The sequence below is a fragment of the Dermochelys coriacea genome, chromosome 9 (genome assembly GCF_009764565.3).
Source record: "Dermochelys coriacea isolate rDerCor1 chromosome 9, rDerCor1.pri.v4, whole genome shotgun sequence".
Taxonomy (NCBI): Eukaryota; Metazoa; Chordata; order Testudines; family Dermochelyidae; genus Dermochelys; species Dermochelys coriacea.
The window spans coordinates 22,376,860-22,400,752 of NC_050076.1; the positions used below are offsets into that span (position 1 = coordinate 22,376,860).

General features: G+C 38.1%; 1 protein-coding gene across 7 annotated transcripts in view; it reads left to right on the top strand.

The window, feature by feature from the left end:
• The window catches only part of IFT80 (intraflagellar transport 80), a 145,016-nt gene that overhangs the window by 68,098 nt on the left and 53,025 nt on the right, over window positions 1-23,893 (top strand). For all 7 annotated transcript variants that reach the window (XM_043491885.1, XM_038417223.2, XM_038417225.2 and 4 more), the window contains 2 exons: window positions 67-156; window positions 3,543-3,680. In XM_043491885.1, the coding sequence (XP_043347820.1) occupies window positions 67-156; window positions 3,543-3,680 (228 nt within the window). The remainder of the gene's footprint in view (window positions 1-66; window positions 157-3,542; window positions 3,681-23,893) is intronic.

Below are 23,893 nucleotides of genomic sequence, written 5' to 3' on the forward strand. Positions count from 1 at the left end.
CTAAAAATAATAGTAAAGCAATTGCTAGATTTAAATGTATACTTAATTTATTTCTTTTCCTGTCAGTGGAAAGCCCATGATGGAGTTATTTTAAAACTTGATTGGAACTCAGTCAATGACCTTATCCTGTCTGCTGGTGAAGACTGTAAATATAAGGTGTGTATTGTTTAATTTTAATTACAGTGGATTAAATTATTTAAATAAATATTTAAAGCAGCAACTGAGTAACAATACTAGGCACTACTAACTTTCTCCAACCTTCCCAAGACCTTTCAAACTCAAATCCAATTAGACAGAAAAATTTAAGTATAATTTGAAGGTTTTCAGGAAATGGCAGTTACACTGAACGAAAAGATTCCTAGCGCATGTTAACGCAATACTATTTCAAATGGGACTACATCAGCGCTTGCTAGGTACCTTTTAGACCACAACAGCAGGGTTTACACAGAGCAATTAGAGCACAACACTTTAGTGCACTCTACACTTTAGTGCACTCTACACTTTGCACCCCTCTAGTGTGCATTTCTGTACCAGGTAGACAAGCCCTAGCTGCTAAAGGAATATTAAGACTAAGATATGAACTGAGAAAAGTTAAGAAATTACAGTTAAAGGGGAAACACAGTTTGTCCTGTTACCTAAATACAGGTAGGATCCTTAGGAAAATTGTATAGATGGCACACTGTTCTCTGTCAGCAATAGAGGATGCATGTTATGTTTTCCCCCTTAATTGTGAACTTACTTTAATTAGTTGGTATCTGAATTCTAACGTTCTCTCATTTATGTGCTGTGATTTTAAAAAAATCTTGAATTATATAATCTTTCTGTTTAAATCTTCTCTCAGATTATTGCATACTATGAATGGACTCCCTGCTAATATACTAGTTACAATGGCCCAGATCATCCACTCTGTGGAATAAGGGAACTCACTGAGATCCCTCTGCATCATGCTGTTGGAGGGCAAGGTTTGCCACCTGCAAATAATCTGTCCAGACCTGGCAAATACCTGGGAATTGACAGGAGGCCAAGGGCCATCTTTAACAGAAACCCTCTGCCCGTGCTGTTGCTCTGACCCCATAAGCCTTCAAAAGCCACCAACCCTTCCCCATTCAGGTTTCCTGCCAGCATAGCTCCAGTAGAGATACTTTCCCAGGAAATGCATCCTCCCTGGCATGGTTTGCTCCAGGTCCCTGAGAAGGGAGGAATATGTGGCCTTCAACTATAATTCCTAAGAATGGGACTGATGTGCATTTTATCCCCATTGCAGTCGTGTTCCCAACCAGCTCTCACCTTCCCAGCTTCTCCCAAGTTCTTTTCTACCTTCTGCACATACCTGGGGGTTCTGTAGTGAGTCTACTGCAGGGTCTGGAGATTGGGGAACTGTGAGCAGATGAAGGGTCTGGTAGAAGGGCCAGGGAAGAGGAAATCTGCATGTTGATGATCCCTCCATTTGGTTCTTGAGGGTATGAATTGGACCAATAGATTTTAATTACTCTGGTTTTATTTTTAATTTTTAAAAATTTTTGTCACAAACATACTGTACAGCAAAATAAAAATACACATAACTCAAATTGTATATAAAGAAATTAATGAGACAAGGTGGGTGAGGTAATATCATTTACTGGACCAACTTCTGTTGGTGAAAGTGACAAGGTTTTGAGCTACACAGAACTCTTCACATCTGAGAAAAGTACTCAGAGCATCACAGCTAAATGCAAGGTGGAACAAATTGTTTAGCGTAAATAGTTAACACACATTCTAAGGAACCATTTGTCTGAAATACAAAGAATGTCATTTGATATGAAAAATTGGTGGAAAATATAAGAAACTTTAAAGTTTAAATTTCATCTGCTATATTTGTCACTATTTAGGAGAAAAAATAGAAGTAAAATTATAATTTAAAGAAGTAACGATCATTGTATTGAAGTGAGGGTTAACAATATTCCATGAACATTTTACTGATCAGTATGAAATAAGAACTGAGCAGAAGAAAGAATAAGATACATTAAGAAGAAGGTGAACTGTAAAGAAAAAGAAGGGAGAAAGGAGAACTAAAACATTTATCTAAAATATGTTAATGAACCCCCATATAACCTCAACTACTTTTTCTACCCTACACAAACTATTAGAGCTCAGTCTGAGCAAAGAAAAACTTAAAAAAGAAAAATCATAAAAGGACTCTTGTAGCAATTGCTCTCATTTCAAAAACACATTTTTTTCATGTCAGTCTAAGATCTGTTTTTGGAAATAGCTTTAAACCTGTGTAAAATGTTATTTTTTTAGCATTTAAATAGATAATAAGTTTTAATAAAAACTTAATTTGTACTTTGATTATTTAATAGACAGTTTTTTTAAAAACTTATATGTTACTAATGCATTCTACTGGCAGTGTTCTTGCTGGCATTCTACTGGCAGTGCCATTGGAGGATTTCCAAGTTACAATGAGAACCTCATTATCAACTTTTTTTAATGAAGAAAAATAACAATATTTTTCATAGTTTTAAGATTCAGCAGTAAGAGTCTTACACTTACTTCACACCTCACATGAACAGCTTGGGAAATGAGATGAAGGATATGTGAAAGGTTTATATTTCCATTTCAAAAGATATCACTCATTTTAGTCACAAAGTTACCTATGTTCCACACAAATTTGGCATCCCCTTGCTTGTATTGGTGAAAAATGTTTACAACTAAAATAAAGAATCATGAAACTGATGGTAACAGTTATCTTGCATTACAGAATTGAATCCCACAGCATTTTAAGTTTTGTGCATAAATAATTTCTTCTATACCTCAGTTGGGTTATTATCACAAACAATCTCTCCCCGTTGGGCCTCAGCAGGTTGTGAGGCATTTGAGAATGTACAACCATAAAGATTCTGTTCACTGTCCCCTGGCTTGACTTGCTGACTGGCTGTTGATAGTTGATGTGCGTGCGATTTTATATTTGATATTACTATACAAGAAGAATGATCAGAAGTATTTAGGAAGCATACAGGTCTAGGAAAAAACATACAGTAGTGCATCAAGAAACAACTAGTTAATAATGCAGAATACAGATATCAATATAATAATTCCCATATTTTAGCAAAACAAATCCGACTTCAGATAAAAATTATTTTTGTGGTGAGCTGGTTTTCCAAATAACTGGCGGGGAATGCATTAGAATAACTTAGAAATAGGAATCTATTTTACAGAGCATTTGTTGCTATAAAACCTTGAGATAATGCACAAAAGAAGGGCCCAAACTTGATTTCATTGGGAAATTTGGGCATGCAAAGTGTACAGGATCGGGCCCAGCTGTTATATAGTGCATATACTGTAAAAACAATCACACACACACAAACCCAACTGTTAAATGCATTAGATATCTTTTTTTAATGTAGCAATTTGTTTAAAAAATAAACATATTTCTACAACTTAAAAATATTTTAAGCTGAGGAAATGATGCCTCTGATATAAGAAGTCCAAAATATGAAGAATGATGCCTCTAAAATAAAATATGTCCAAAATAAATTCAGACTAATTTATTTTTTCTTTCTGAGGTGTGGGATAGTTATGGTCGTCTACTGTACAGCTCTCAGCCTCATGATTATCCTATAACTTCTGTTGCCTGGGCTCCGGATGGAGAATTATTTGCTGTGGGGTCTTTCCATACTTTGCGCCTATGTGATAAAACTGGGGTAAGTAACAGCTCTGACAAAGAACAGATGTAGTATTGTGCAAATTTATTAAAAATATAGTAAATATTCCAGAGAACACACATGTATACACATATTTTCATTTGTAGAGCTAGTCCTGGCTTTTTAGTATCTTTCCCCTGGATGCTTCTCACTGAGTGATTGTCTCCTTTGTCTGTTTGATGCATTTGTCCCTGTATTTAATGGTGCCTTATGAACACTTCACAGTTTTGTTCAGGGTCAACTAATTCTGTAATATTTTACCCTTTTTTCTTTACACCATTGGTTGTTACATCTTTATTATTTTATGCTTCACAGTTATATTTTGCAGATTCTTTACCAGATCAGTGTATAATTCTTATTATTTATCCTTTAAAGATACCATCTACACTAGAGTTTCACTCTGGCTTCTCACTCTTCCATAGCTAGACAGAAGAACTCCTCTAGATAAAAGTGTTTTGCCTCACAGAATTAATGGTTGTAGTAGTAGCTAGCAGGTGGAAGTTCTCCCTCATCTCAGCCCCTTGTGCATCCATCAGCTGCTGCTGCCTCAGCCTCTAGAATCTTCTAACCATTACCTCAACTATGGTAAAAGACCAAGGTCTCTGAAGGAGCTGTCCCCTGACTTTCATCAGACAATTGTTACCTGGTTTTTTTTGACTTTCAGCTTTTCTCTCCAGATATTTTGTTCTTGATGTTGACCTAGGTTTTTGGTTAGTCTCCTGTTAAAACTTAACTTAATTCAGCAAAAAGAAAAGGAGTACTTGTGGCATCTTAGAGACTAACAAATTTATTTGAGCATAAGCTTTCGTGAGCTACAGCTCACTTCATCGGATAACTTAATTCAGTTTCATGTAGCTTCCTTGGTATTTTAGACTAGGTAACTCCAGATCACTGTCTGACAAGATTGCCCCTGTGGCTCTGCAGTGTTTTGTTCAAAGTTCTTGTCAGCCCATCACATTACCTCAGACCTCAATGAGTTGGTATTCTTGTCTTACTCCCTATCTCTCTTTTCTTGGTGGCATTTTATCACTTCACTGAGTTTGACACTTCAAAGCTTGTAGTATTTTGGGTCATTTTCATCAGAACACATTTTGATTTTCTTCACAGTGCACTCTACAGTTGCTTTGACATACTCTTCCAACACATGAGCACATTCTGCTAGTGCTTTGAGACAGTTTTTGGCACATTGATTTGGAAGTTTGAAGTGCCAAGTAAGTGTCTAAAGACATTTTTTCTCACATTCCTTTATTTCAGCAAACCAACCTCTCCTTTAATCCTAAAGGAGGTAAGAACCTTCAAGAAATGTCAATTAGGCCAAAGGATGTCAATCATGAATGTGCTTGACTTCTGCATCCTCTGCCTTGGAGTTGAGTAAGATGTGTATAAATGAGGTGTGCCTTGAAATGTTACCTAGAGCCATCAAGTTTCCTGAGGAACCCAAAAAATCCTTCTTGTTAGGTACCCTTGAGAGACTCCCATATGTCCATTCTGCAGTTAACTACAGAAGCTTGTTGGCCCCTGTCATAAATATAAAGGGAAGGGTAACCACCTTTCTGTATACAGTGCTATAAAATTCCTCCTGGCCAGAGGCAACATCCTGTTACCTGTAAAGGGTTAAGAAGCTCAGCTAACCTGGCTGGCACCTGACCCAAAGGACCAATAAGGTCCTTTCAAATCTTGGGGGGGAGGGAAGGCCTTTGTTTGTGCTCTTTGTTTACGTGATGGTTCTCTCTTGGGACTGAGAGAGGCTAAACAGAAATCCATCTTCTCCAACCAATCCTAATCCAAGTCTCCAATATTGTAACCAGTATAGGTAAGCCAGGCAAGGCGGATTAGTTTAGTTTTTGTTTTATGTGAATTTTCCCTATGTTAAGAGAGAGGTTTATTCCTGTTTTCTGTAACTTTAAGGTTTTGCCCAGAGGGGGATCTTCTGTGTTTTGAATCTGAATACCCTGTAAAGTATTTTCCATCCTGATTTTACAGAGACGATTTTTACCTTTCTTTTTTTTTAATAAAAATCCTTCTTTTAAGAACCTGACTGATTTTTCCATTGTTCCAAGATCCAGGGTTTGGGTCTTTGATGATTTTGTAACAAATTGGTTAGGATATTATTCTCAAGCCTCCCCAGGAAAGGGTGTGTGTAGGGCTTGGGGGGATATTTTGGGGGAAGACGTCTCCAAGTGGTCTCTTTCCCTGTTCTTTGTTTAAAACGCTTGGTGGTGGCAGCATCCTGTTCAAGGACAAGGCAAAGTTTGTACCTTGGGGAAGTTTTTAACCTAAGCTGGTAAGAATAAACTTAGGAGGTCTTTCATGCAGGTCCCCAAATCTGTACCCTAGAGTTCAGAGTGGGGAAGGAACCTTGACAGCCCCAGTCTTGTCAACACAGACAAGCTTTCCCATAGGGCCAGCAGATCCACTTTATCAGTTATTTTGAAGTGAATTGCACTGTGTTGAAGTAGGGTTCTCTGAAATATATAATGATTTTCCCTGAGTATATTGAGAAATATATAGAGAGTATATTGATGCACCAAGACGCTAGTACTGAAATTCAACTGTTTTGATGAGGCATTTCCTCTACAAAAGTGCTGAGCGTAGGTGGCATAAAGAGAAAGACATTGACTCTTTGACATATCTCTGCTATGCTTCTTGATGCCAAGCAAATCCAAAACTATCACCATATTCCCCTATCTGTTCTGGTGCTGAATTTTTAGAATCTGGATGGAAGTGGTATGTGATAACTAAACTAGGCTGATCCTTCAGGTTTGAAGATGTGGTTGGTTTCCCTTTTTTTGCTGCTTGTTTCTGTGTTTTATCATTCTTGCTTTTAGAAATCCTTTGAGCCACTTACTCTTCTTGAACAAGAATCTGGTGGTGATTAAAGAAAGGAAAATTGCCCGGTTGTAATTCTGCCTTTTTGAGGATATTATCAGACAGTATTCGTTTTCTCTTTCACATACACTGTCCTGCCTCTCCTCAGATTCTGGTGTATTTTCTTTAGGAGATTTTTTTGGTTTTTGATTTGTTTTGTTCCGTTAAATGGTGGATGTTTTTGTTTTTGTTTTGCTGGTATTTGGTGGTATCATTTTTTTTCTAACTTGGTTTATTTTGGGGAGCTCTTCCTTCCAATGCAATTTAGGTACTCACTAGAAGGTTTTGGAGACCGTGTGTGGGGTTGGTCCACATGTGAGGTGGGATAGTGTGCAGGTCACAATTACCACTGCCCTAGGGTTTAAAAAATATATTGCACTCAGGAAGTTCTGCCCTGTTTGTTATTGGGAGCAAGACCCAAGAGTGAGACTCCTGTAAGTTGATTCTTCAAAGAAGCTGAATTCCAGTTAAGAAATATTCTCTCTTTTCTAAGAATATTGTTAACATTCTCAGATTTTATGGAGACTGCATATTGGCCACAAAGAATCCAAAGCAGACTTAAGGTTTAAGTAATTTTAAAAAAATGTAAGTTTGCAAATTACGTTGTTTAATGGTATCCCCAACATAAATTGTCCTTTTTAAGAAAAGTAGATCCTGGTATGCAACTTCCCTGCTTACCTATAGGCCTTTGCTTTGTCAAAAAATATTTAGTTGTATTGGAATAAAATATTTCTTAAGAGTAGGTACAGCACATAAGATTGTACAGTTTTTAACAAGTTTCTTAATATTATTACTTACTTACAATAGCCTGAACATAACTTGTTCTTTTCTATTTATAATTTTGAACAGAACATTTATTTTATCTATCATTAGAACAAGCAATTGAAAGGCATGCTGTACAAGCACAAATATGGGATTAAGAATGCTGAGGGCTAGGCATGTTGGATCAGGCAATGAATAGGACAGGTGGCCTTTTTCTTCTTCTAAAAATGTATTATATTCTAACGCATATAGAAAGCAACACTGCTAAGAACTTCTAATGTCTTATTTTCTTGAACTATTTTGACCCTGGCACCATGATAGTCTGGAGGATGAATCAGTTATGTAGAAGATTTCTTCAGAACTTGATAGGATTGAATGCGCACCCTAGCAACTACAAAGATTTCATGGCCAAATTTTTCTTTGTTGGTTTGGTTTAGTTTTGAAAAAATGTATCAGTTTATTTCATTTCCTTCCTCAGAAAATACTATGTTTTATTATTTATAATAATCTTTAAAAGCTGTCACGGTGACATGATACAATATTTTACAAACCTAGCTTTAGAAACAGATTGGTCCATCGCTGTTTAAAACATTGTGTCGCTTAATATCAGTACCAATTTGAGAAGGATCAGTTAGATGAGTTAAGAAGGTGAACTCCCTTAACAAACACAGACTATCTTTGCTAGTGGGAGACATGTCCTTGACCTGAACAGAAGCTTTCTTAATAGTTGGTGCTAACTAAAAAATAATGTCTAGTATTAAATATTAAACTTGCTGATTAATAAATATTTATATAAATCAAACAGCAGAAATCCACATCTGTTAAATTCTTCCCAGTTTCCACCAGTGATTTTGTGTTAACATTTTACTTTATGGTATTTATGTTATATAAATGCTCTTTGAATTTAAAATACAAAAATACTATACAGATTGAAAAATATGTATGCATACACACTCAGATATCAAACCGTATCCCTCCCAAACTTGCTGAATTACTTGAAAGTGAATATATACCATATTTTCACTGAATGTACCATGTTTTCAGTTAATCTCCATTTTTACCTTGTAAATATCAGATATAAATAAACCTAATTAAGATCTATCCACCCACCATAATCTTAATATATACAAAAAATGGTTATGGCTGGGCAGGAAATTTGATCCACTGACAAGTGACTTATTCCATTGGATATACAGGAACTAATAGATTCTGTGAAGAATATGAATAAGGTACTAAGATTTAAATTCTCAGGTCAAATGAGTTAGTTACATCTTCCTTTTTATTTTAAGCCTTGTCTACACTTATAAGTTTTGCTGTTTTAACTGTCATCATAATTGAAGCAAACAAACTCCCCTAGTATAGACAAGGTTATACCGTAAAAGTGTACATATATATATATATATATATATATATATATATATATATATATATACACACAGTAAAAGTGCTTAGGCATTGTCTACACGAGAAAGAGTTCTTGTCCTGGTATAGTTCATACCAGTTCCCCGAACAAAATAAATTATACTATCAAAAGCTCTTTTTTGCTGTTATATCTGCATCTAAACTATGACTTTGGTTAGATTCCCCTACAGACCCCACCCCAATCTTAACATGCCAACAAAACTTTTAAGTGTCTACCAGGCCTTATACTAGTATAATTTATTCCAGTTCAGTGAAGAGAAATAGAAAGTGCCTTATATTAGTATAATTGTGACTACTCCAGGGCTTTAACTGGTGTAAATACATTATGAAAAAATCACACTCCTTAATGATGCAGTTTACTGGTAAAACTTTTTAACTACAGACCAGGCCTAAGGGCTTATCTACATAAGAAAATTAATCAGGAATAAGAGTGGGTGCGAATTTTAAATGGGTTCACTATTTGTGATTAACTCCGTGTGTGTACACTTTTTCTGGAATAAGAGTGTCATATTGTGAATCAGTTTAATCCACTGTGATTAAATTAATTTGGTATAAGGGCATACTTATTCCAGAATAAGAGCCTCCACTCATGCAGTTAATCAGGAATAGTTATTCCAAAATAACTCCCCATGTAGACAAGCCATAAGGCCCAGATCCTCAAAGGTATTTAGGCATCTAACTCCTATTGATTTCAGTGGAAGTTAGGAGCCTCAATACTTTTGAGGATCTGAGCCTAAGTATCTGCTTCTGTAAGAGGAGGGGAATCCTAGGGTATAATATGGCCAGCTAACATGACTTCAGTTATCTGTGACTTCACAAACGTTGAGAGGGCTTTCTAGTCATGTTAAGCTAATTCCATTGAGCTAACTTGATTGAGAAAACATGACTTTTTTGCTCTTCGAGACAGGGCAAAATATGTTAGTCTGAATTTTAATAAGGCTTTTCAGTTGGGTTAAGATAACTCTCTTGAGCAAGCACAATTGAAAAACAAACCTCTTTTGCTTGGCAAGAATTAGGAAGAGATTCCAACAAAATAATAGTAAAAAGCAGGGGTTCAAAATTTTAAAAAAAAAAGAGAATTTTTAAATAAAAAACAGAAATAGTTTGAGATTTTATTTATAAAAAATGAAAGAAGAAAAGAAAATGCAAAGGCTTTAAAATTAAATAAACAAAAAAAAATTCCTGTTATAGGGAATTCCTGTTATATTCTTTTGACAGGGTTCAGAGTAGCAGCCATGTTAGTCTGTATTCGCAAAAAGAAAAGGAGTACTTGTGGCACCTTAGAGACTAACAAAATTATTTGAGCATAAGCTTTCGTGAGCTACAGCTCACTTCATCGGATGCATTCAGTGGAAAATACAGTGGTGAGATTTATATACACACAGAGAACATGAAACAATGGGTTTTATCAGACACACTGTAAGGAGAGTTCCCATATAGAGCCATGGAGAATTCCCCCAGTGTAGGAACTGGAGACAGCCAGAGCAGCCTTGTCTTCACTAGGAAAAAAGTTGCTTTTTACAATGTTAGCTAATATGTGGTATTTAACACATTTTAAAATCCTAATATGGAAATTCACATGTTAGCTGGTCAAGGCAAACCCCAGGCTCTCCCTAGTCATTCCCTCAACCAGCTAATATATGTGAAAACTACACACTGCCTCATCCCCATTAGGATTTTACCCCATGTTGACTAAATATAGTGGGGGAAAAACACTTTTTTTCCTAGTGTGGATGCACCCAGACTTTCTTCTAAGGACTGTTAATAAATCCTGGTGTAAGGTGTAAAGCTGGGGATGCAAGGGATTGGAGCCAAAACACTTAGTTGTAGCCAAAGTTTCTGGGCAGTATGGGACAGGTTACACCTATGGTACACCAGAGACCACTAAAGTCCTTGGATCACTCCAGAAACATGAAGACACAATAGTGGTTTAAAGACAGCTTAACTCTCCATCCATCATGGGCTATAAATTCTGTGTAGAGCCTCTTAAATTAGAGGCACAGCACAGAATCTCATCCCAGGGTTTGATTTGGTTTTTTCTAGCTCTACATTCATCTTATGTTTTAAAAGTTTTATTTTTCTTCTGTAATTTCCTAGTCAATAATGCAACAAGAAAGACATAAAGGGGCCAAACCTCTGGCAGAATCATAAATTTGGAGCCTCTACATCATAATAATCTCATATAAATAAATGTGCTCTGAGAGTACAGCTCTGCTCTTCAGCCAGATTGTAACAGATAAATTTCATGTAGTCTTAGTGCACTATGAGTGAAATCCTGCCCTGTTGAAATTAACAGGAATTTTGCCCTTGACTTCAGTAGGGCCAGAATTTCACCCTGTGATTTTGTGCATCACTAACATATGAATAAGAGAATAGTTAATTCTTGCCTGTAATGACTACACATTTGTCATTTGTACACACAAGCTTGGTGTTTATTTTTTTAAACAAGGCAATAAAACCACCATATATATGCAAAGGATTGGACATATATAGGGATATATATTGGCTTTTAAGAAGAAACTTTTAGAAAAGTTACGAACAGATGAACAATATTTTGATACTTTATTAAATGCTAACAAGAATTGTTAGTTACTCTGATAAATATTCCTTGAACATTTATAGTTTTTATTCAAGTATTCTAAGCACTTTACAGATAATAATGAATTATGCGTCACAATACCAGGGAAGAATCATTATTTTTTGTTAATAGATGGGGAAACTCAGTCACCCTATTTCATGGTAGTGGATGTCTTCTCCAAGGCTACATAGTTGTATGTAGTAGTGCCAGAAAAGAATCCAGATTTTCTGAATCTGTCATGTGCTTTACTTACTAGGTAATGCTTCCTGTCACTGGACCATTTATCAACTCACTTGTCCTTCACTCACGTTGGAAACACTTCACTGTTTAGAGACCAAAGTAATAAATGCCTTACAAATATACTAGGGAGTTTTACCTTTGAATCACACCTACCTCAAATATGCTTTTGATATAATTATATTTAAAATGGCCTTTTTGAGACCTCAATGTTTTTCTTTAAAATATGGCTACACTGCAATTACAAATACATTCCATAAAGAAAAGCTGTTAAGAAAATGTTAATGCTGCACAGGTAAGTACTCTAAAGTCAGGAAATGACAACGTTTGGTTGCATTTGCATTAACTTTCTCCTCTTGCATATTCATTATGTTAGTCTTTACATGATTGTGTACTGTGTCTCAAATATCATAATGTAATGTTGCACAGTATCATATAATGTTAGTAGCTCACAGAAGAGAAGGCCAGGATCATTGCATTGGCTACACATATTGAACAGCTGTAATAAGGGATGCCCCTTCTTATGCTTCTGTGTGCATGCACTGTGTCTCCTCTCATTTCACAGCATCACTCGTATGTACTGAGCCCATAGTTTTTAAGACGTGAGAGAGAAAAATACGGCATGTGATATACAAAGGTTATGTAAATAGAAACACAATACATGTTTATGTAAAAAGTGTTTGGATATAGTGACTATGTTCGGTAGAGCATTCACAAGGAGATCTGTCACAACAGAGCAATATTCTCGGTGTCATTAGGCCTAACTTTTAAGCATCTAGAAAATCACTGGAGTCTCAAACAGGTCCTGGCTCGCAGCATAGCTGGACCCCTCAGTCACATGTCCCCCATCATTCTCCTCTTCCTCTTTCTCCTTGTTCACGCCAGGGACCTGTGGCTTGGGCTCCTCAAAGGTATACACAGTGGTGTGTGGGAGGTGGGGTGGGGTCTCTGCCAAATATGGCACGCAGGTCTTTGTAAAAGCAGCAGATTTATAAGTCTGCATCCGATTGACTGGTGGCCACCCTGGCCTTCTGATATGCCTGATATAGTTCCTTCACGCAGCACTGCTGCTGGACCCTCTTATACCCCTTCTCCTGCTCCCCCTATGCAATCTGCTCATAGATGTCCACGTTTCTACACTGGTCTGTAGCTGTGTTTGCACAGCCTCTTCTCCCCACAGGCCCAGGAGGTCCAATATCTCCTGTCTGGTCCAAGCTGGAGTACATTTGGAACATGTAGCTGTCATGGTCAGCAGGGTAGTTGTTCACAACAATGGAGAGCTGCTGGGTGTGATTGCCAAGCTGGACAATCAGAAAAAGACAAATTACTGAAATGCGGGGTTTTAAAGGAAGAATTGGCAAGATTTAGACATAGCTTGGATATTAGACTATACAGTAAAAGATCCCGGGGAAAAAGTGGAAATGGTACTACTTTAGCCATTTAAACTAGATTGGATGAAACACAGGAGAACATCATGGAGGGACTGTTTCTACATTAGCAAGAGAGGAGAGAAAATGAATTAAGTCTTTTCCATCTCAAATTTGTATGTATGGTTGCTGGTCTTAGGAAGGAAAAAGGACTTTAAGAGCTCAACAGCTTGTGCTTCTTCTTTTGCTGGACTGTGATTGGGAAGTTAAGATTGTCTCATGAATATTAAGGTGACTCATCCAGATATATTAAACACTATTGCCCTTCTCAATCTATCTGTAGAGCATCAATGGTGTTTCTCACCAATGGCCTAAAATGGCTCCCATTGAAATCAATGGCAAAATTTACATTGAATTCAGTGGGAGTGGGCTTAAGTCCCAAATTATCTTGATATTTTCATACCTATTTCTGCTTTTCCAAAACATACAGTGAGAAGTGCTCTACCATGAAACCGTTGGAAATTTAGTGCCACCGTGCTTGGGAGCCTTTTCATATACTTAGTGGCTTTTGATCAGGCTGCCCCCAAAGGACCAGTGTTCATGGTTTTTCATCTGAGGGTCTTTCTCCTAGCCAAAGCCCTTGACTGAAAGAATTGTAGCTATGACATAGAATCTAGAGGGAAGAGATGAGGTAAGAGAAGAGTGGTGGAGTATTTAGGGTTCTTCCAATTTAACAGAACTAAAACTGCTAGTTTCATTTTAAAAGGATGAATTTATTAATATCTAAGAGGAGATTTTATAATATTGGATTTGTATTTTTTTCATTTTTTATTTTGCTGTAATGTGCAACTTTTTTTCTGTAGATTTTAAAAAAGTGTTTTACATCAGTTCCTCACAGATTTTTCTTGTTAGCTGTTGTCTGATTCTTTATTAGAATTTATTTTAAATAAGATTGAACTAATTTTGATGGGAGAAAAATTGACAACCAATATTTTCTGATAAGCAGACACCATACTAAAGGATTTTGTCAATATTTTAATGCAGATAGTTCTGTTTTACAGAAGATTGACTTTATACATGAAAAAAAGAAAAGGAGAACTTGTGGCACCTTAGAGACTAACAAATTTATTTAAGCATTAGCTTCATGCATCTGATGAAGTGAGCTGTAGCTCACGAAAGCTTATGCTCAAATAAATTTGTTAGTCTCTAAGTTGCCACAAGTTCTCCTTTTCTTTTTTGCGAATACAGACTAACACGGCTGCTACTCTGAAACTTTATACCTAGTTTACTACATAACTTTTTAAGAAACAAAGACATTAACAGTAGCTAAAGCCAGATGCTATCTACTGTTCAGCAGCCAGCAACAATAATTTATTAGGTTAGCCTCGAAAAGACTTGCTTCTTTATGCAAGTTTTTTCCCTGACATTTAAATGTAAATAGTTGCAAAAGAATTAGCCACACTAGCACTGTGGGAGAAGGGAGAATGAGTCACATACCACCAGAGTGATAGTGTTTGAAGAGAACCAGACCTAGCTTTACTGGTCAACACAGACATTTTTATTGTGTCTGATGTAATGGAGCTGCATCAGCAAATTGCTCCTCGGGGAATCATCAGGAGAGATACGCATCATTACCCCTTCTCTAGCATATGCATTTAGTTATGTGACATAATTTAATTAAAGCTTTCATATATACTCTTTGTTTTCTTTTCTCTTCCTTCTTACCTGCTTCTAAGCTTCATCAGTTTTATGCATTAAAAGTAAACTGCAAACAATAAGTGCAGAGTAGATTAATTTTGTCACTTTAAGAAAACTTGGGGAAGCTGTTGCACTGTGTATAGCATTCGTAACTGAAGGAAAGTAATGTAGCTGACATATAAAAGATATTTTGCCTACTATTTTATGTTGCAACTGTATGCACTGCCTGCCTCAGCTCCTGTGAGTGCTCTAAGATCATTGACGCTAAACAGTAATTTTAAAAAGTAAACATATCTGCATTAATGAGTTAAATAAAAATAACTTTTTTCCTTGGTTTATCTGGATTTTTAAGAATCTGATCCCTTTAAATGGAGAGCAATGCTTAAAATGTTCATTCCTGCGTGGTGGGTGACTTTCTGTGGCTTTACATACTTCCCTTGACAATACTGATCATGTCACAATAATCACAGTAATATAGAAATAGAAGGCAGGAAGGACTCAGATCCACTAGTGTTTCCCCACTGCCCTAATTACAGGAAATTGATCACATCTGTATTCAAGAAAAGGATGCTTGTTCAGTGCTCCAGAGAACAAAAGAGGTGAATACAGCCATTTATGCAAGACTTGAAAATGAAGCATTGAGATCAAATAAACTACATCATCTGTTCATATACGTATTTTTATGAATATCAGCAAATACTAGCTATGACAGATAGGAGATATCTGTTTTAATAATTTTGAAAGTGTCTTCTATGTGTTTGTTTTGAGAATGTCTTTCAGTTATTCAGTTTTTCCACTAGTGATTAATTTGCCCTTATTGGGGATCGGGTGTATTTTATTTTAGATATTTTGATATTGTTTTACTGTTTGTTCAGAGAATTTTAGCTGCATGTGTGTGCACACACTCCTGATTGTAAATAGAGTTTATTTTATTTCTTGTTGACTATCTTTTGGCTGATGGTACATTTTTCTATGTATGTATTTTTTGTGACTTGTGACTCAGGCATATTTTCCAGTAGATAGCTGGCTGATCTGTTGCTGAATCTTTCCATTTATCTTCATCTTGTGAACTAGATTTCACGATATTCAGCATGACAGACCACTCATGTTTTTTAATGTAAGCAACTCTTTATACATTAGTCCATGAGTTAGTGGTTTTAAATGGCTGTGTGTGTCATAAAAGCTTTGTCTTTTATTGTAGAAGTGGTTGAAGCCATTTTACTTTAGCTATTATGCATATTTGATTGCTTCCACAACATTGTTTCTCTTTATAATTCTTTGGCTGGCTGTGTACAATTCCGTTAAGAATTTTTTAGAAATATTTGGAATATGTAGTAAAAAATAGGCGGATTATGTCTAGTATGTTGTGGAAAGGTGAATGAGAAATGCTCTGCAGTGTGGACTTTTTTTTTCTTTTGTAACATGAAGTATCTTGTCCATAGTGCTATAGAGATTAATGTTGCTGGGATTTCTATTATAAAACCAAATATTGAAAGAGTTAAAACTACATGATTATTCATTTCCTTCAAGTTGTGAGCCTTTTGAGAGAATATGTTAAATAAATTTAATAGAAATTGGTTAAAACAGAGTGGTAGCTGTGATGAGTTTTATTTTGGGGAAGTTCAAAAATAGTCTGTTTTAGTGGTGCTTGTTACTTTTTTCACTCAGTAGTAAAATGGCAGCTGAGATTTAAAAAACCCAACAATTTGGCAGACACTTAGTGATACACGTTCAAAGTTACATACAGAAATTTAACCCCATGATTTGCTTTAATGTTAATGAGTTGCACAGCTCTCTGTGTACTACTTTAACATTTACACTGTAATTTAGATTGATGCCTATTACTGTTTTAAAAGATAATGTAACTGAGAAGTTAACATTTAAAAAGTGGCTACTGTGTGTACACAGTAAATACTTTTTCATAACATTTTAATAGTGCCAAGGCTTAATGTCAATTGAATCAAAGTAGAAATCCTAAGAAATCTGTTTTCAATAGTATTATACTGGGATTGGATCCCAATCCTTGCTGATACATCTATATGTGTTTTAATATTTCCAAATTCAGATCCCTTTGAGACAAAGCTAACATGGTTAATCAAGGTTTTCCATTTAGTGTCCCTGTGATTTCATCTGCATTTATTAGCAATGATGGGGTGGAATTCTAAATGAGGTAACAACTATTGCATCCAGATTTCCCATTGAGTTATATTGATAGCCAGTCCCTTCCATAGTAGCACAATTTGATTTATTAGGACTGACTGGATAGGATCCCAGTGTAATTTTTGGAAAAAAGTTAATGCATTTGAATCAGCTATAGAAGTGGTACTCATTGTTAAGAGCGACATTGTCTCATATTCTATGTTAATAATGAATATAGGAAAGTTGGTCTTGGTTGTACTCCGGTTCTATTGTTTATGAGGGCTTCTCTGGATGTTAGGAGATCACTAGCTTGCCTCCTGCAAGAAAATTGAAGACTTCTAATAGGTAACCTAAAACCAGGTCATAAGAATTGACTTTAATATTTGGGAAGATAGTGGAGACCCTCTTTAGTTTACTCTTCTTTTGACTATCCTGTGTCATGGAATACTTTCTTCCTCCTTTGGTTAAACAGCTGTTGAATCCACTTGATGCATTTCCTTACTCCCAAGATCTGTGTGTGCTGCCTATTCAGTTCATAGACCCATTCAGCCTGGACTGAGGAACCAGAAAAGGAACCAGATGTAGATTCATGTGTAGATGTATTATAAAGTTCATATTCATGTAATCATATTTTTACATTTAACTTTTTTAAAATGTTCCTATGCGGGGGGGGGGGGGTGGATGGATGTGTGTGTTAAGGAGTGTTTCACACACACATTAAGTACCAATTTTATTTGATTTATAAGCCTTGTAGCCTGGAAGCTGGATTTGGCTTCCATTCCCTCTGGAAATGAATTGACACTTTCTGAAGTGGAGCTTCTAGACAGTTTAAGCTGAAATATCAATTCAGAACTGGGAGGTGCAAAGAATTTAGTGCCAGTCGTGGTACGCATTGAAACTACAGTGTATTTCCAGATTTCAGACATCTCCTGAGCTCCTTGTAGGTGGTATTTCAACATAACTGTCTTGTAGTCTCTATTGCTCTAATTTTCTGATTTAAAAAAATCAAAATTAAAAGAAACCTAAATTATCTTTTTTCTTTAATGTTGAAAAGCATGTCTGTTGAACTCCCAGCACTTGCTCTGTCTTTGCCTCAAAAGCCCTATTCTGCAGGATTAACCTGCTACTGCACAGTTCCATTGAGTTCATGCTATATAAAGTGCTACGTTTTTCCATTTCCCCCTCAATATGATGTAAAATCCTCTGAGGCACATGGAAGTTGGTCAACTTTACAGGAGTGCAGCAAAGCAAAATGGTAGCACTGGGAAATTTGAGTGAAGCTATTGTTCTTTGAATAGTGTCCGTAAGGGTGCTCCACATTAGGTGTGCATGTGCCTCTTGAGCCCTTTATTGGAGATTTTCAATTAGCAATGTGTATTCAGCCCATGCATGCACCCAGTGTCTCCTAGTGCTGGATACTGAGGCTATATAGGGATGTGCGGGTGAACTGCCCTCAATTCCTTCTTAACCAGCTTGATCTGAGACAGAGCACTAGCATGTCTGCCTTGAGCATGCCTCAGGTTTTCTAATATTTCTGTAGTGGTTAAGATAGTTGTTAGTATAGTTATAGTTAGTCAGTTAATTAGGTTTTAGAGTAGCAGCCGTGTTAGTCTGTATTCGCAAAAAGAAAAGGAGTACTTGTGGCACCTTAGAGATTAACAAATTTATTTGAGCATAAGCTTTCGTGAGCTACAGCTGTACTCACAAGTACTCCTTTTCTTTCAGTTAATTAGATAACTAGTGAGAAGATTGTTTTACTCCTCTTTCCCTTCAAGGAGACTTATTTTTTTCCTGGCAGGGCATGCCTGGCTCATCAGATTTCAAATGTTTTCTCTCCTGCTGAGAGGCTATACCTATTAGAAGAGCCAGTCTAAGTGTGTCTGTTGCTAGGGGGAGTCCTACATCTCCTGAAGTACAACTTCTGCCTGACCCTCAAACAGAAAAAACAGGGAGATCAAACTCAGACCGCAAATGATGGAACACTCCTGTCGGCCAGCTTCTGAGTTCGTTCAGAAGACCCTCCTGCCCCCACACATCTGTCCCTGGACAGATACAGCATCCCGTCTATGTTGGCGCAGGGAAGACTTCCAAAAAGAGAAGCACGAACTCTCACCTTAAAGAGCCAGCTCTGAAAAAATTCAGGTTCCTGACAAGATCTACAGTCTTCAAAGCTTTGATCTCTCAACTTGGTATGATTGAGTGTCTCTCACTATTGAGATCCCAATATCTGGATTACTGTCCTCCAGTACCACAGGACTCTTAACTGTGTTCAGTAGGTGCTCCTCCTTTGGATGAGGTGGAGGAAGATGAGGGAGACTTCCAGTCAGTCTCCTCTATTTCTGCTCCAGGTTCTCCAACATATCCTTTCAGAAACCCATTCTCTGAAAGTCATAGGAAAGATTGGGATCCTTAAGAGTGGTGAAACCAACCCTGCATGCCACCCCCATTTTCATATGGGACCCCCAAGGGACATACTGGGAGCCCCAAGCTGCCTATTGACAACAATTTGCCAGACCACTGGTACTATCTCATAGGGAGGTAGAGTTGTACAACCTTCTCTTCTCCAACTAGCCTCCCCCAAGAAGGATAGATAAGGAGGCCACCTTTCAAACACCTATTTGAGGTGGTTATGCCTCCGCCACCATCCATGGCCAATAATTTTTGTCAGTTTCAAGACTTCATAAAGATGGTAGCTGACACTCTTGAAATTCCTCTCAAAGAGGTCAAGAATTCACAGCAGAACTGTTGGATATCTTGCAGTCAGCAACACTGTCCAGGGTGGTGTTGCCCATCAATGAGATGCTCCTAGATCCGGCTAAAACAGTGTGGCAGAAACCTGCATAATTCCACCTACATGTAAATGGGCAGGTAAAACACATAATGTTCCCCCTATATAACCTTGGTATCCAAAATGAATAGGCATAGAACATATGCATGGGCAAAACAGACAGTAACTAAAAATCTCCAATCAAGGGGTTGAGAGGTGCATGCGCACCTGAAGTGGAGCCCCCATAGGGACACACATCTCGAAGAACTGCAGTTACTGCCCAAAGTGAGTAACTTCTTTTATTTAAAGTCCTCCGTGTCCACTAAGAAACTTTTTCCAAGGCTGTTTAGCCTGAAGCATAGACTTGAAATTTTGATAGTTAAAATTATTTGATGGCAGTGATATAATGGGAATTTTCCCACTGCTTAAAAGGACTTTTTGTAAAAGACTAGCAATAGTGAGAGTGTTTGCTAAATTACTAATTTTGATGGTACCATAAACCTACTCTAACTTCTCAGGACATATGTAGCTATATCCTTTGCCAATTATCTATTGCTGACTCATTCTGTAATATTTAAATAAATGAATTATTGAATTCATTATTGATGAGCAACTTAAATCCACTGTAAGATTAGTTTGCATGTAAGTTACATGGAATATGTGCACAGTGTAGACGGCTGTAACTGAGAGAGCATGAGCGTATAGAAACACATATTAATGGATCCTCAGGGGAAACTAGTACCCAAGCTTGTGACATGCTGAGCATCTGCTGGGAGATAAGTGCTCTTAAGGGATGTTGAGGGTGCTAAGTATTTCCTAGGAGGTACTCAGCACTGTCGGGACCTAAACCACTGTGTGTGAATAGAGAAGGATGTTCACGCCAAAATAAGGCTAGTGAATGAAGGGAAACAAGAAGTAACAGAACAAACACGCTGAAGGCCACATCCTGCTCCTGTGAAGTCAATGAATTAAATGGAGCAGGATTGAATCCTAAATTGATTTAATGAATGGGAAAAAAAACTTCATCCAATTAAATAACTTCTGCAAACTGCATTTACACAGCAGATAATGTAAGACAAAACTAATGTTAGTAAGAGTACACTGGTGGTCATTTCAAGAGGATGAAAACTAATGCAGACGAACACTTTCATATTATGCAACTCAGCATCTCCCACAATTCTGACATGGGGTATGAGGTATTCCCTCCTTATCAGAAGTTTCTGGACGCAGTTCAAGGCTGCAGCACAAACCATGTTGGCCATGTCCCCTTCTCTGATTTACCCCTAAATCTTCTGCAGTAGCAGTCAGTGGCAGTTCTCTTTGCTCCTGACATTTCCTCTGCCTTTTTATTTTGTTTGTTTTCAGGCAGTAGCAAGCAGCCTTCTCTTTTCTTTCCTCCTCCTGGACTGGGTATTCAGCCTCCCGGTGTTTGCAACCACCAGAGTCCTCACTGCAGCATCTCCCTGCTGGGTTCCTCTGCGCTCTGTCAGGTATGGCAGAGCAGCTGCCCGAGCACTGGGCTAAGTTGAAAGGGTGCTCCAACTGCGCGGCAGCTTTATTGGGCTCTACAAAGGGTGAATTGTGCCCTGCCTATTCTCAGACAGGGACCCTAGCACTGGAAGGGAATGGAGCTTTGAGTCAGACAGGCACAGTGAGTTTCTTACCACCTGAATAAACCAAGACGCCACCACAAAAAAGCCAAACAAGGAGAGACAGAGCAGAAAAGGCAGAGGCTCTAAGGATGAGGAGGACTTCATTCAGCTGGCCCAGGGGATAAGTCTAGGGGCAATACAGGACCACAAACATAAGATCTTCCCAGAGCTCCTGGATCCTCCCCAAGTCCTGACTGGTTCCCAAGTTCTCTAGGGAAAGAAGGAAAGCTTATAGCTAGCTCCTTTCTTCCCAACTTGAGGCACAAAACTCTGGCAATGAGACACCCCCGCACCCTCCCATCTGGGGAATTCCTAGAGGGCCTAGGGCGAGGTGTGACCCTAAGAACTTCTAAGTGCCAGCTAGCAAAGAGATCACTGTTCTGTAATGGTAACTCCTGACAGGCATGGCAAATTCACTTCTCCCAATGCATTGCTTCATAGTATTTATTCAAAGAGGGTCAAGCGAGGCCTCTAATAAAAGTTTGTCATACTAATCCTCATAATCATTGCAGGATGTATGGATGGATGATAATTAAGGAGTTGTGCATACATATTGAAAAATGTGTTTTAAAGTCTGAATCAAAGCAGGGCTGACAAGCCGGTTTTGACCAGACAAAGGATGTATATTCACCATCTGCCTGAGTTCATATGTAAAATAAGCATTGTAATCCAACACAATAGAGGTCCATTTGCATTTGATGTCAACATGAGACTATGAAGGCAACCGTGGAGCCAGAACACCAGGAAATAAACCATGGGAAGTTATCCTGAACATGGGGACAAAACAGTCAACTTTGAGGATATAAGCAGAAGGTCGAAGAACACCTCTTTATCCTTCACTGAGGAAGCAAAAAGGACAGTCCTTTTTGCATTCATGAAAGAGGGATCCCAGCCATGTTGGTTGGAGACACTGGGAGATTGCTTTAGGGGAGATAAACTACTTTAGACAAAGGCTTAGCTGTTAAAGTTAAGGTTAGACTCTAGGAAGCATGGTATATTTTTTGTTTTATATATAACCATTTCTGTTTTTGTGTTGTTCTTACTCACTCACTCTTAAATCTTAGCCTTTGATAACAAGCTTATGCTTATTTTTACAGTAAATATATCTCAGTGCTGTGATGTTACACTGGACCTGATCTTCAATTGAATCAATCAAGCTGGTGTGTGGACTGTTCCTTTGGTTACAGCTTACCTGGTAATTTTTGTGAGTGTGCAGTAGTAAAGGGCTGGACATGGCAAGGGATTAGGTTGCACGTATTATTAACCTGCACGGCAAAGTAAGGACTTCCAGAGCCCTGAGAAAATTGTTTAGGAGCTAATGGACTGGTGATGTCAGGGAGCTGACACCCCGTAAAGCACAAGCAAATCTTCCTCTTGCTGGAGGCAGGGGGTATAAGGTGGCTTATAGTCCTGGGCACCCATCCCAGGCAGCAGCATGCAGTTCCGCAGTCCAGAATCTGGATCTCCTGCAAGCAATGAATTCATAATAAACACCAAGAAAAGTTTCTGGATTCCCTTAACACGGATTATTCACCTCGGCATAGAAATAGACCCTTTGATGGCAAAGATCTACCCATCGGTAAACAGATTTCAGAAGATCCAGGATCGGATACTCTTGCTGATCGCATGCATGAGACAAACTGTAGGTCAGTGTCTTTAGCTACTGGGTCTCCTGGTCTCATGCATAGCATTTCACCAGTGGGTGAAGTCACACATCATTATGTGACCAGGTCCCAGAGTGAATGCAATGTCAGGTACTGGTCCCGAACCAGGTCTTCGACTCCCTGAGATAGCGGACAGTCCCAGACAATATCAGCAGAAGTCTCTCCATAGGCCCTTCAGACCCTCAAGTTCTCACCACCGACTCCAGCTTAAAGGATGGGAAGCCACATCTGGATCCAGAACAGCACAGAGTACTCTGATGCTGTGATTCGTTTTCCTGGGCCTCCATCACTTGGACCTGAGCGGTTAAGCTAGTTCTGCTGAGCTTCCAGAGCTGCCTAGAGGGAAACCATGACCTGGTCCAGTCAGACATGACCATGATTACATACATAACCTAGAAGGAACAAAGAGCATAGCTGTACATGCAGAAATGACAGAGATAATGGAATTGGGCAGAAAAAACTCTTCCTTCCCTAAAAGTGATCCAAATAAAAAAAGAGCTGAACCAAAAGGCAGACTGGCTCAGCTGATTCAAAGTCAACAACTCCAAATGGTGCCTAAACCAGAAGATCTTCAACTTGATCTTGCAGAAGTTTGATCTCCCTCCATCATCCTATTTGCCAATGTCAAGAAAACAAAGCGATCAGAATACTGCACCAGGGAAACCCAAGTGCATGGAGACAAATGTTCTGTCACACAGATAGCCACAAGACCTGCTATACGCATTTCCTTCCTTCCTTCTCCTACAGAAAGTGATCCAAAAGATAAAGTGAGAAGGAGCAAAGGTGATAGTGCTAGTGCTGCGCTGACCAAGGAAACCCTCGTTTTCCAGTCTGATAGAACTAGAACTGCAAACCATTGCTGTTAAAAGCAAAACCAGACAGGCTTCACCAACGCTCATTCCTCCATCCAGATGTAGAACATCTTCAACTCACCACCTGGCTGTTGAAAGGGCAACGTTAGCTGTTCTTAGCCTATCAACCAAAATTATTAGGACTCTGCTCTTCTTCCAGGAGAATTTCCATACTAAAAGCCAATTCCTTCATCTGGGCCAAATTCAG